Source organism: Amblyomma mixtum, chromosome 1 (assembly GCF_055824585.1).
Source record: "Amblyomma mixtum isolate Tamu chromosome 1, ASM5582458v1, whole genome shotgun sequence".
In the NCBI taxonomy this organism is placed as follows: Eukaryota; Metazoa; Arthropoda; class Arachnida; order Ixodida; family Ixodidae; genus Amblyomma; species Amblyomma mixtum.
In genome coordinates this window covers 282,917,969-282,931,728 of record NC_143012.1, presented here as the reverse complement: position 1 = coordinate 282,931,728, position 13,760 = coordinate 282,917,969, and the positions used below count along the sequence as shown (strand labels likewise).

The following is a 13,760-nucleotide window of genomic DNA, read 5'->3' as shown; positions in this document are numbered from 1 at the left end:
GCAGTGAATGTATGGGTGATGGGACGTGTGTCCGACGGCTGACACAAATTAACCGCATAAATTTAAACAGGTTGCTATGGACAAATACAACTCAGGCCTGCAGTGAAGCTCCACCCACATTCAGTATCGCGATCAGAATTCCTCCGTGACAAAAATTAGACCATTGTTAAAGATTTTCTTGTTACCTAAACAACAAATTGACCTCGAGACAAAATTGTAAGCTCAAGAATTTTCATGCCTCTTGCTTGTTTGATACTGTCAGACGTTAAAAAGCTGATTTTGTTCACTGTTGTGGTTGGTCAGCGGAGTAATACTGGATGCCACAGACTGTGGCCAATTCTTACCAACTGCTGCTTTTTTAAGTTGTATCTTACTACAGTGAAAGCTCGTTAATTCGAACCTCGATAATTCGAACTACACTACTTGGTCCGGTCAAGCTCCATAGAGATCTGTGTATAAAAAAGCCCTTTAATTCGAAAGCGAGTTGGTTCCGCGACGGATAATTCGAACTTCGCGCCGCCGTGTCTGGGCGGCTTGCACACAGCACGTGGCCAAAAACAAAACAAAGAACAAAAAAAAACCACCTCCGCATAGTTGGAGGCTGCGTGCGTCCTAAACGGGGACAAAAGATGGAACTAGATAAAACCGTGGAAGAGTGGGTAAGGCTTAAACGGCGCCATCTCTGGCGTGGCGGCCGGCGGCACCGGAGGGTAGGGGTTGGCGACCGCGGTGGCGGCTGCCTATACCCTCTTCTCCGCGCAACCTCCGGAACTCGCAACTAAATACTCGTTAATTCGTGCCCTATTAATTCGGAAATACGTGATAAGTACTGTCAGCGCGGTCCCAGCCAACGCCCATGAAAGGCTATGACTCGTGCGCTACAAATTACGTGTGAAAACTTTCTTTTTTCTTTGCAAGTGTGGTCCATGCTTCCACCCATCAGTCGCCAATGGAAGCACGCGGTCAGCTGCGATCATGAAGCCGGCCTTTAGCATCGTTTGCTGCTATCACGCGTTCCAATGATTGAGTGGCGGTAGACATCGTCCACCACAAAATTGCCCATCACGATAAGGCGAAGGTACTGAAAAGGAGGCTTCCACATCCGGACAAGCGCTGGCACTCTGCCAAAGTTCGCTTCCACCCTTGCTAGAGCTAACGTCAAAAGTAAACACACCATGATGTTATCTCTGCGCAGCATCTTGGCGCACTGCCAAGAAATGCGTTGTGGATCATGACTGTGCGAAACAGAGGGCAGCGTTGACTGACGCTTTTTCTTTTCTTTTTTTTTTTTCAAATTCTTAGGCACAAATCGGGCGTGGGTGGGTTCATTATGCGAGTGGGTTCGCTACACGAGTAAATATGGTACATATACTACATATACGTACATATACCGTAATGCAAATGGCTCTTGTCAGTTTTTCCGTGGCCATTCGATAATTCGAACTTTTTTCCCGGTCCCGTGAAGTTCGAATTAATGAGCTTTTACTGTATAGATCAGTTTACTGGCAAACGCTAGGTGATTCTAAGTTAAGATCTAGGTGCTCCAACGATCTGGCGCCCAATTGTTAGTAATGATGCCTTGGCCGAAGGCTCAGAGCGGCGTGGCACCTGTGCGGCCTGTGGCTGTCAGTGTGAGGTGGCATTTGCCTGGCCTGCTTTTTCATGCTCTTCACTGTCAAAGGCCTTGCAGAAATCAGCTATGCGTTCATTTTAATGTGAGGTTATTGTGTGATGGCAAACTGGTTACAAGATTGCCTTGGATAGTAGACCGTGACAGGTTCAAAGCACTTTCGCTGTGGCTTCGATGCGGAGCACGCTAGGCCTAGCGACACCAGGCTATTGCGGCACATATCACCTGAGCCTGGTGGGTGGCACATCACTGCAAGTAAATGCGCTGCTAGCGTGGGTGCTTCCCATTCTAGTTTTCTGCGCAGCACAGGGTGCGAATGCTGAGCACACAAAATGAGTTAGCAGTGCTGAGGCATCATATGTTCGCAGTTCCAGGCACAGTCCAGCATGCGGGACATTTCATGCATGATCGTACCAAGTGCCACAGGCAGTTATTGTCAGTGAGCTCCCAGCGTAATGGGCAAAATTGTGCACACAGGAAGCAATTAGTTTGTCTGACTTTTTATTATTTTTTTTAATTGCCAGCTGCCAAGTTGAGGGTACGGCCCTTAATCAGGGGCGGTCCTTACTCGAGTATATGTGGTATATAATCGAGAGTAGTGAATAGTTGTAGGAAGTTGTGAAAAGGCTATGTGAGCAGCCTGCATATCCTTGTAGACCAACCTGTTACAATAGAGAGTGTTAGAATAGGGGACCCAAATTAAGAGCCCTTATTCGCTCTGCATACAGCAACCTTGCAGTGTGTATAGTGCCTAGAAGGCTACACTAGCCTGAGAAGTAATTACAATTATTGTTTGTGCACCAGCCACTTATGTGGCTGCGTGTAGAAGCAGCTTTCTTACGGGCAAGCAGTTGAGAACAATTGCAGCGAAGAACATTTATGAAGGCTGTGTAGCTTTCCTTTGCATCTCTTTCTTCCCTCTCTCTTCCTGCATCTGTTTCTGTTTTTCTTTTTATGAATGGCAAATGTAATTTAATTATTTGCTTGTTTGAGCAAGTTGAGTTAGCTGAGCCTATAAGCATAGATAGAGTAAGCAGTGCTAATGAGTCGGGTGCTGCAAGAGAGGTAAGAAATGAAATAATTTGAATTGTCAGTTGGGCAGCTACTTGGAATGCATCATTCTGTTCCTTCTGTTCTTTCTGTCTCTGTTTGGTCTGTTTTTGCTGTCACACATTATTGTTCATAGTCAGTAGAACCTCGCTGTTATGTTTTTCACAGGACTGTGGAAAAAAAAAACATACAAGATGGGAAACGTGTAGTAACCAGGAAGCACGCATGAAAAAAATATACATTGTTGTATGCCTTTTTTTTTTTAATGTCTAGTAAGGGCAGCTTGCTTCTCTGGAATTTGCAAGCCTTTGTGGTTCTCGCGATCGTTCACATCCTGAACGCCATGCAGTGGCTTTCCATCTGGCTGAGCTGCTATTGGTGGTGAAGGGCGGCAGCAGAAAAGAGGGAGGGTGTGCGTAGTGGGCGACGTTAGGGGATGCATGCATGCTTTTGCGCTGTTTTCGTGGCAGCCGCTTTAATCCTACACAATCCTTGTCAGTTTGAACCTAGAAATTGCATTTTTAAGCTGCAGGCAGTGAGGTAAATGAGGATGACAGAAACATGCTTCGGAGCCAACACAATCATTCAAATCAGTGACTCGGGCGGATCAGTTGCCGATAGGCCACTGTAAGGCTAATTTCGGTTGTACATTAACACCACCCAACCCAAGCAACTGTATCTCAAACAGCGCTACCTGTTCAGCATTTGCCGTGGCATAGTTTCATTTGCGTGCTTTCGGTCATTCACGCTCGTGCCACAGTGGTGATGGAACTGCGTCAACAGAGACATTGCTCGGCATCGGCGTGGGTGCAACATGCTGATGGAATAGAGAGTCCAGCTTTGCCCGGTCTGTAGTTGCCATTTGTGCATGCTAAACCATAGGCTGTAAAAATGCCAGCGTAGGCTATAGTAGTACCGTGGGGTGACATTTGCGATGCAGCATGTGGGAACGCTGCTACTGTTGTGATGTAGCAGCTGAGTCGTATTGCATGGGTTTCTATGGGCACTAGGATGGGTCTGGTCCTCAAAAACGTGCCGGGAAAACACGGCACCCAGGAACATAACAGTGGGGTTCTACTGTATCTGGCTTTCTGTTTGGGCTCCACTTGGCACAGGAATGATAGGTTGAACCTCTGAAGTGAGTGTGTGCGGGTGAGCTGTTGAGAAGAGTTCTTCTGTTCCTACAGTGTAAATATAGATGAGGAAAGTGATTATAAAAGCAGGGATATTGCGATACTACCAACAATAAGTGGTGATAGAGTGATCGAGAAACAAGAGAGGAGAATACAAGAGAAACGAAGCATGGAAACTGAGAAGGGAAAAGATGAAAACATTGCCGTAATTGCCACCCCAAAAAGAGGGTGAAAAGCGTGAACAGCTGTATTGGGGAGTTCCTCAAGAGCTTCCCTGTAATAAATGCCGTCACAGGTGACCATTGCCAGGGAAGAAGCCTGGCTGCGGAGCTGTCGTTGATGGACAGCCTTTTTCTTCTTCAGTGAGGCAAAATGTCCCACTCGTTCAGTGGATGGGGCGTTTTTTTTGCGATAGTCATCAACTGTAGTGAGCAGGTCATGTGGCGCAGTTGGGTGGTTAGTGGCAGTGTAGCCCCATCGTCATCAGATGTAAAAACAGCGCCCGCCTGTGTGTCTGGGGGGTCCCTGCATAGGTGTCGGACGCCGGCACGAGCCAAGGCTCGGATTTGACGGTGCCCAGCGGCAACATCAGCGATACAGGCAGCGTCACCATGAACCCTGCCTTCTTTCGCCAGTCGCGAGGTGGGAGCAACGCCTCCTTTCGCTCGACCGTCTCTGACAGTGAGGTGGAGGCAGGCGGCGTGAGTATACCAAGCATCCTCCTCTGCGGCTTCCTCTTGTAGTTGTTGTTGACCATCCTGATATGAGAGGGGCGCAGTTCCCGTAAACACCTGAGCATGTCTAGTTGCAGGACGTTGGTAGGTAGAGCTGTGCCATTTTTACCTGCAAATCCTGGAACCTGAATTAGTCGAGCAGTTCCTTAGCTGCTCCATTTTTCCCCCGCTTTCTTTATGTGGGCAAGTTACACACTCGACTGCCTATGTAGCAACCAGCTTGCACTTTCAACTAGCAAGCGTGCCACCAGCAGTGAAAGGAGAAAAAAAAAAGTATGTGCGTCTGAAAAAGAAGTGTCTGGCTCCAACAGGTGCAATAAGACTTGAGTTAGATCTGCGTGCTTCACAAAGGAAGGGTTTATTTTTTTTGTTTCTGTCTTTTGTTTACATAGTTTGAAGTTTACCCCCTTACTAATATTTTTGTTTTGTGGTTATGATGCTTTTCCTCTAAAAAGCATTCCTAATGATTGGCTTTGGGCACATTTGTGAAATTACAAGAACTATAAAAAGCTTGTGACTCCCTTGGTTGTGGTCTTGGAGCTGGAGCTTTGGAAGGCTAGAGTGCCTTATCAGGGAGCATTTTCAGGTCTTAATGACGCTAAAGAGGCATATGTGTTTTGTCTAGTCTCTCTAGACCATGCTGCAATAGATGCAAGATGTGGCAGAAATATATAATGGCATACAATAACTTTTTTTTTCCCCTAAGAAATCGCTTAACTTTAAAATGGTTAACATGTACACAAGTGTGTAGTGTCACTAAGAAGAAACAACTTGAGCTTAGTTATTGTCTTGCCCAAGCTGATGCCAGTCTGATGTAGTGGAATTTTTTGAACTTCATCAGAGTATGTGTAAACTTAGTAGACATACGTGTTGCCTGTCATAGTGTCTAATTCGCATTGTCATAATACTCATATGGATGTCGACGAGAAATCTGGAAACTTCTATTGTATTTGCTGATTTGTTCTTTAATGCTCAAAAGGCCTATCTGTAGTGACATCTTCAAACACCTTGAACAAATGTGGCATTGTGTTAGACTGTTTTGAGAGTCTGGCATTGTCTGCTTGTCTGCTTAGCACTAGACATGTGCTTCATGCTCTGAACGATGCACTCTTATTATTTGCTGCTTCAGTGCCTTGTGTGTTGTGTGAATGACCAAAGCAGTTCTCCAAAGGCTGTGGTATGGCACATGTTTTAGTTCGGACTTCTTTATTATTTTTTTACTCATGATGAAAAATAAAAACCCCTTTTTGGTATACTTTGTAGTTGTGGTAGTTTGTGGTAGTACTAGTCATAGTAGTAGTTGTAGTAGTACATAGACCTTTATTCTTTTTTTTTTTTTGTTAAATCTGGACTACATTACATGAATGGTGCTTTTTCCAATTCTTTCCAGTTATTTGCCTGACATGTTGTGCATGCTTGATCTGTGTGTTTTGTGTGTGTGCCTTGCATTCTGTGTTGTCTGTCTTAGTGTCTGCTGAAAGGATGTTTTTTGTTTCTTTATGTGCCTACCAGTGCAATATGGTATGCCACTGCAAGGTATTGGCTGGAGCTAAGGGCTTAGGAGTGGGAAACGTGTGTGTGTGAAACTGGAACAGGGAGAGATTGTACGGTTTTTTTTTTTCTGTGAAAACAACACCGCAGGAGAGTGACAGCGCTTTCGCAAGTGCAAGCTTTTGAGGTCATGTGTTGTCTTTGTTTTCGCTAACTTGCATTGTGCACCAGAATGAGCCCACCCTGGAACTTTGACAAGCTTAAAACTGGAGATGTGAGAAGTACTTTGAAATTATTAGGCTCATGTCCATGCCTGCCACGTGCCAGTAAGTCGCATTTTCACACTTTAAGCACGTAGTTAGCACATTCTGTATTTGAAGTGCTTTAAATCTAAAGATTTTACAGATAGTGCTCAGAGGTTCTTCTCTTTCTGAAGTTAGTATGTGTTGGAATATTCCGATAATAAAAAAAGGGTACAAAAGTTGCTGAAAATGACTGAATGTGAGGTACTAAAGGCATTGTATGGCATAAAACTTCTATATTACGTTGAGCAATTTATTGATTAGAAGAAAGTTAGAAGAAAGTACAAAGTCAGATGTGGCTTTTTGAGCTGCAGCCACAGCATTAAAAGATTACTTATTCATTGTTGCAAGCTCTACACTATTTAAGGGACTAAAAGCCCCAGTGTGGAAGGAGCACGCCCATGGTGACTCGCCTCATGCCCTAACGTGAAAATTTATTTAAGCACTATGACACAGGATACGAATTCGTTCTTGCAAATCTGGGTTCCTCAGCAAAAGAAACAGGTTTCCACACCAAATAAATGGAATGGTAAATGCTAGTGGCTGAACCATTGCTCTTTGCTAAAGATATGAAAGGCTTTAAGGCAGTAGTCTGTTTAATAGCCTATAAACCGGGATTTATCGCACCTTTAAATGCCAGAATTTATATATTACCATACCTTCTCACAGAATCTGATGTCACCTCTTCAGAGGCCATGAGCAGTTACAAGTTCTTTGACTGCACTGACAAAGCCAGCAAGTGCTTAGTTAGATGTATTTGATACATTTAAAATTATTTACTTTGTAGGGCAGGATGGACAGAACATTGTTCGTTACTGCAAGTGTGCCTTGACAGGAACCATGCTGCTCATAAAATTCGTTACTGTATGCCGCGGCAAGTGTGGGAGAGTTGTGACAGGTTGCGTGTGTTAAAAACTTTAACATTAATTCTTAGTCCATAACTTTGGCACAGCTTGTTGGCAAATCAGTGAACATGAGATGTTATGTCGCTCAAAGCAGAGGTGGGGAGTTGGTTGCTTCTACCATGGCAAGAAATGCTCGCCAATGCTAAGGAAAAATGGTGACCTAGTGGACACTAGTGGGTCTGACTGTCTGTTTTCTGGCATTTGTCGTGCTCACTTCTCATTCTTGCGTCCTTGTTTTCTGCAGCGCCGATGTGCACCACGTTTAGCTCTCGTTACAGCAGGTTGCAGGAGGAAAAAAATGTACTGAAAGCAAAATTTTCATTGTGTTCTACGCATACGCCCATCTAAGAGTTAGTAACTTGAGCCTTATTTTCACCGAATAACCAGTTAGGTTCCTAATTAGCACTTGCATATAATTGTTTATTTAATACTAGGTCTAAACAACTCGCAAGGTGATTCAATTTGTAAACGATTTAATTTTTCAGCAGTGGTTGGCACACTATAATTGCTAAGCACGAGGTATTGATAAGCATGGCATCTTCACATTGGGGCGCTGAGATAGGGTCAGGTAATAATATATAACACTGTCTAGAATTAAGTATACTGATTAGTGCAGTCTTAAATTCACTAGTCATTTCTGGAGTGTTAAAAGCCTCTGAATCTAGACATAACTTCACCAGCGAAAGTACGAGACACCAGGAGAACAACAACACAGGACAACGCTGAATCTAGTTCCCAGTTTTCTACTTCCCTCCTCACAGACTTTTTCCTGCATTGCTTTTTGTTTTTAAATGCCACCTAAATTTGCAGGCAGACACAGACATTGCACTGAGAGGTGCTCAACCACTTGCTCGTTACTGCATGCTTGCATATGCATGCATGCAAGTCTGGATTTGTTTTTTTCTGTCCCATGTTAACAACTGTCATGAAAGTCTGCCTGGCTTGCTTTGTTCCTGGAACTTCAGTATGTCGCCAGGAATGTAGTCTTTCCTTCACAAACAAGCTTGCAGATTTGTTTTGCGGGCTCTCTGTTAACATAAGTTGAGCTGTATATTACACAAATGCATTAGCATGCATAGGGAGAGAGTTCAGTAGCCACTTGCTGAGAATTCACATATAGTGTAAGTTCTTTATTTCAGAAAGACTTGGCGAAAAGCTTTTATTTAATCGCTGTAACATGGCCTTGCTTTAAGGCATAATCGAGTTCGAGCACTGAAATAAATTGTTTTACATATCGGTTAGCAGTGGTAAGTTTAGCTGTGATCACGTGGGAATGCATATGCTTACTAGTCTCAGAATTGCTGTGTGGCCAGTTGTGCACAGCATTTAGGATGCTCGTGGTTGGTGGCGCTTTTGCATCTTTTCCAGTGTAAGTCAGACAAAAAATTCGCAGCCTGCGATGCGCTTCTGTGTAATCAGTGACCAGGACAGTGATGGTAGTATCTCTGATATAGGGCAGAGCTGTTATTGGCAGGCTATTGACCTTAGTTTTCTGGCTCCACATTGAGCTTTGACTAGCTGAAAAATTGTCATTGCACAAAACGCTTGAAGGTTGTTGAGTTGTCAAATGCTTCGTATATATTCGTATCCAACTTGCACATTGGAAAAAAAAGAAATGAGGCTTGTTGTAGTTTGTAGCAGTAGCTTACGTCAGTCAGTTTGCTCTCTTGCCGGTTTACCAGTGGCGGTAAATGGCCCAGCTGGCGAAGAAAAATTTGCCTGTTTTAATTTGCAAGTGGTTGTTTAAGTTATTTGGATGTCCATGAGGGTACTCTTTGAAGCACACAATGGAAAACAAGAACTAGTGCCTACTTACAACTAGTTGCCTAATCAGTGTCGTATAGTTGTACAGTTATCGCTGCACAACTGCTTAGCCACTGAAGAATTGCATGTTGCATTGTGCCGTTGCACAGTGAGTCTGTTGTTTCCGACACATGGGTGCTAGCCTCAAAATTTGTTGCCTCCTCTTCTTCTTCCTCCGTGGCACAGTTCATGATGTCGAGGCAGATGCGTGCCTCGAGCATCTGGAGCACCAAGAGCAGCCTGAGTGGGGGCTTCGGGTTTGCCGGGGGCAGCAGGAACCCCAGTGGCGGCCAGGGGGCCCAGGGGGCCAGTCCCAGCACACCCACTCGCTCGTCCCCACCACCACAGTGCCGCACGTACATCTACCAGGGCCTGATTGGTGGGTGCACACGCGCTGCTGCTGGGCCCCAGCACAGCAGATGGAGGCAGAATCTCTACTGTGCCCTGCGTGTTGCTTATGCTTTGCACTCGGTGAAAAATTGGAACACAGTGAGCCCTTGTTAACTCTTAATTTGCTCATCTCGAAACATGATGGAAGTTGGAAGTTTTTTTGAATGCATTTAGGGGGAACCCCTCAACGTGAAGTAAATTCAAAATGATTGTGCAGTCATGTACTCAACGTTCATGTGCTGGTCTTTGTAGTCCAGGTTTCTACAGGCTGTTAACATGGGATGGCTTTTATTATAATTATGTGCTCATTTTGCATAGCGGAACCTTTGTTCCGCTATGTAATAAAAATAAAAATAAAATAAAAATAAAGTCCTTAAATTTTTTACAATGTACCAAAAATTTCATTCCTTCACTTATCTCAAAAGCTTTCTGTTCTTTACAACCTCAGGTTAATGAGGGTTTACTGTATCTTTGCATTAACCAAAATTTGCAGAGGACTACAGGGAGGCAGAGTGAGTGAGGGAACAAACGTGGGTTAACGACATCCTAGTCAAAATCAAGAGAAAGAAATGGGCTTGGGCAGGGCATGTGATGCAAAGGCAAGATAACCGCTGGTCTCTAAGGGTAATGGAGTGGATTCTAAGAGAAGGCAAGCGTAGCAAGGGAGGCAGAAAGTTAGTTGGGCGGATGAGTTTAAGAAGTTTGCGGGGATACAGTGGCTGCAACTGGCGAAGGTCAGGGTTAATTGGAGAGACATGGGAGAGGCCTTTGCCCTGCAGTGGGCGTAGTCAGGCTGATGATGATGGTGACAGGGAGGCTGGGCTGCAGGAATACCTTTGGAATAGCCACAAGTGGTACAGAGATGTATCTGAGCTGCAAGTTGCTCGCAGGTTTGGGTGGTGCCATGCTTTACCATAAAACAATTCGCGAGACATTCACAGGAAATGTATTGACCGTACACAAAGCATTCCACTGCCTTTCATTCATTGTAGTGTTGGAGGCAAGACATAGCTGCTAACTCTGTGCCCTCACTCTGCTGTCTTCGTGTGCAGGCAAAGAACGAGCCAGCATTTGGGGTGAGCCTCAGTTCTGGGAAGATGCCTTCTTCGATGCTGTCGCGCAAGAACGTGACCTTATTGGGATGGACCAGCAACCAGGGGTTCTGATGGAAAGGCAAGCATTTCCTCTGCTGCTGCTTTTTTTTTTTTTGAAGTTGATGAAGCTGCATGATGTTATCCCTAGTAAAATAGTTCTGGCAGAGCTGGTGAGGACACTCAGTGGAATTTTTTTCTTGCTTTTGTCCCGAAATTAAAATGTAATGGTGCACCATTCTTTCTCCATTAACAGTGAAGAAAGGTTCCTTGGTTGTTTGCATAGTGAAAGTGCAGTGCAAGTCAAACTGAATAGCAAATACTGTTCGTAAGCCATTTGAAGTCTCAAATATATTCACACACCTCTACTAGTCATAACTGCCTAATCCTTAAAGGTGCACTGAAGAGGAATCTGAACTTGTCTTTTTGCCGCGGGAACTCGATCTACACATTCCGAGCATTCTTAGAAACTGCGACTTATTGCCCTGTATGGCCGATTTCCCAAATTAAATCGAATTAACGGCTGGCTCCCACCCTTTTTATTGAATTCTGCCTCGTACGGTGGGCGGAGTCGACCAACGCGTGGAGTGCCTTTCACCCAGTCCCGTGGCGACTTGCCGCTCTGCCATCGGCGGAGTAATACGTAGTAGTCCGTAGTAGCAAATAGTCCGCGCGTATTTTTATTTCTGCAGGCTTATTTTGCGGCTGTATTATCTGCGAATGAAACTATTTATTCATGGAAACCAAAAAACAAAATAAAGCGAAAGCAAAGCCTCCACGGAGCTGGCTGAAAGGAACTTCACGCGTTGGTCGACTCCGCCCATCGTACGAGGCAGAATTCAAAAAGAAGGGCGGGAGCCGGACGTTAATTCGATTTAATTAGGGAAATCGGCCATACAGGGCAATAAGTCGCAGTTTCTAAGAATGCTAGGAACGTGTAGATCGAGTTCCCGTGGCAAAAAGACAAGTTCAGAATCCTCTTCAGTGCACCTTTAAATGTCAGAACCCCAGTGGGGCACCTTTTAAGAGCTGCTTACCTTGTACCTGCCTCTCCCTCTCTCAGGTACCGGTCCCTGTCAAGCCCTGAGAAGAAGCGGCTGGAGCACGACGAAGACCGGCTGCTGTCGACGCTGCTCTCCAACCTGATCGCCTTCATGCTCATGATGGAGGTACCCATCGAAGAGATCCGGCGGCGGGCTCGCCGCCTGCTGGGCAAGTGCCACATCAGCCTCGTCTACAGCGCCGAAATCAACACCATTCTGGATTCCCTCGACTACGTGGTACGACTGCCCCCACCCTTTTGAGGGCACCCTGGAATACTAATTGAGAGGTGGACCACCTGAACAGCACGCTGCACTGATCTTTGTTATGCCAGCTGCGTGCTTCAAAACAGTGCTGTGAAGCAAGCAGAGGGAGCTAGTGAGCCCAGAGTGCGAAAAAGAAAAAAAAAAAATAATAATAAAGCATTTAAAGACATTGCAGGATGGGCATGGCACTGCTGTTTTATTGATCACTGAGGGCTGTGGAAAAATTGGAAATGTATTGTGTGCTTTATATTTTCCGTTTTGACTGAGTTGGTCAGTTGGTTTCCTTCGTTCTAGTCGTGGTATCTGAAGTTTGTGTGTATGTAGCATTAGTTTCTGCTTACATTGCTTATTGTTTTATTAAGGTTTGCAGGACAGACAAGCTTTGAAACCTAGATTAACTTTTTTTTTTTCTTTTCATCCAGTCAGCAAGCGTAAAAAAGAACTGACAAATTAGTACTGTGGCTGGAGTCAGTAATGTTTGTCATGACTACCTACCTACTCCACTGCTGAAATTCACTACTATACTACCATTGGATTGAAATGTGCATTTCTGGAACAAATTGAAGTAGTCAGTGTTATGATTCCAGAAAGCTTGGACATTGCAACATTCAACACTCCTCAGTGAAAAAAATGAAAGCCACATGCTTGATCTGTGCTCGTGACCATGCGTATTTTGCAGCAAATGAAAGCTCTTCACTCAAGGAAATGTATGCCCAGCTGTGGTGCTAAGCAACACAACAGGACATTTTAAAATGCTTGAACATTGTTGTGAATGTCATTGCTACTATGTCTGGCTGAACGGAGTGCCAAGAACTTGTGCACATATGCATGGCTGCCTTTCCCATGATTTGCTTATTTTTTTCCTAACTTTGTGATGTGACTTGTGTCCATACTTGGGAAGTGTTCACTAAGCGGATGTGTCTAAAATGGGCGTGTAAATGGAGCATGTTCGCTTGTTCCAAAAAAAAAAAAAGAGAGGAAAATGCCTACACCACCATCTTGGATTGTGTTAGTTGCATAGAACCTCTCACTGCCCTTAAACTGAAATTGAACCTATTTCTGATCTTGAACAGTTTAGTATAAATTCTGAGTTATTTATAGCACAAGTTTTCTAATATTCACCTTCGAACTACAATTAGTGATGCAGTGGAAAGTGCAGTTTCAGCCGAGATAATATAACAGTAACAGCAAAAGAACGATCAGTTGCTGCATTAGGGGCTCCGACCAGTTGGTGAAGACCGTAGTGGACATGTGCACTTAGTTGACACTTCCAGAATGCTGCCCCCAAGCTCTCTTTCTTTCTTTGTTTTTTTTTTTTTTTTTTGTGCAATGTGTATGATAGGTTCTTTCAATCAGTTTCTTTCCTGCACTGTCTGGTTTCAGGACCGGGATGGAAACAGGATCAGGAAGGTACGCATTGCTTGTTCCTCCTCTGTCTGTTAGAGTGGCTCTTGCCGTCAACTGCAAATGGGGTACTCTGAAAAGTTGAAAGATCACTGAAGGCAAATTTAAGTTTGCCTGTATCGACAGATTAGTCTGGTCTGACGAGAAAAAGGCTGTTCTCACTGAAAACAGGCCCTTTGCAATGTAGACACGATTAAAAAATTACTCTACAGATTCCACTGCCACTGGCCGGTTTCTCGAGCAAACTTCGGCGACATTAATACTTTTTTAGGCAAATCTCTGAGGCTAGGCTGTTTTGCACTCGCTTCCAAAGTGTGATCAGGCAGTCCTTTTCATTATTGACATAACAGGTTCAACCAGATGGTAGCAAGAAAAAAAAAAAAAAGTGCCCCATTTTTAGGTTGAATTTTTAATTTTCTCGGCAATAAATGCATCTTTTGCTGCTAAGCAAACATCAGCATAGCTGCAAAGAGCCATGGAACCAATTTTTAGCCTGCCCGGAAATTCGATGGCATTGTCC

At 44.4% G+C, this 13,760-nt stretch overlaps 1 protein-coding gene across 6 annotated transcripts in view; it reads left to right on the top strand.

Moving 5' to 3' along the window:
• The window catches only part of Rab3-GEF (Rab3 GDP-GTP exchange factor), a 73,053-nt gene that overhangs the window by 41,233 nt on the left and 18,060 nt on the right, over positions 1-13,760 (top strand). For 4 of the 6 annotated variants that reach the window (XM_089566233.1, XM_089566231.1, XM_089566230.1 and 1 more), the window contains 5 exons: positions 4,347-4,514; positions 9,235-9,427; positions 10,491-10,611; positions 11,593-11,809; positions 13,220-13,246. In XM_089566233.1, the coding sequence (XP_089422359.1) occupies positions 4,347-4,514; positions 9,235-9,427; positions 10,491-10,611; positions 11,593-11,809; positions 13,220-13,246 (726 nt within the window). Of the gene's footprint in view, positions 1-4,346; positions 4,515-9,234; positions 9,538-10,490; positions 10,612-11,592; positions 11,810-13,219; positions 13,247-13,760 lie in introns of those variants that run through there. The other 2 variants (XM_089566232.1, XM_089566235.1) reach the window with 2 other exon arrangements.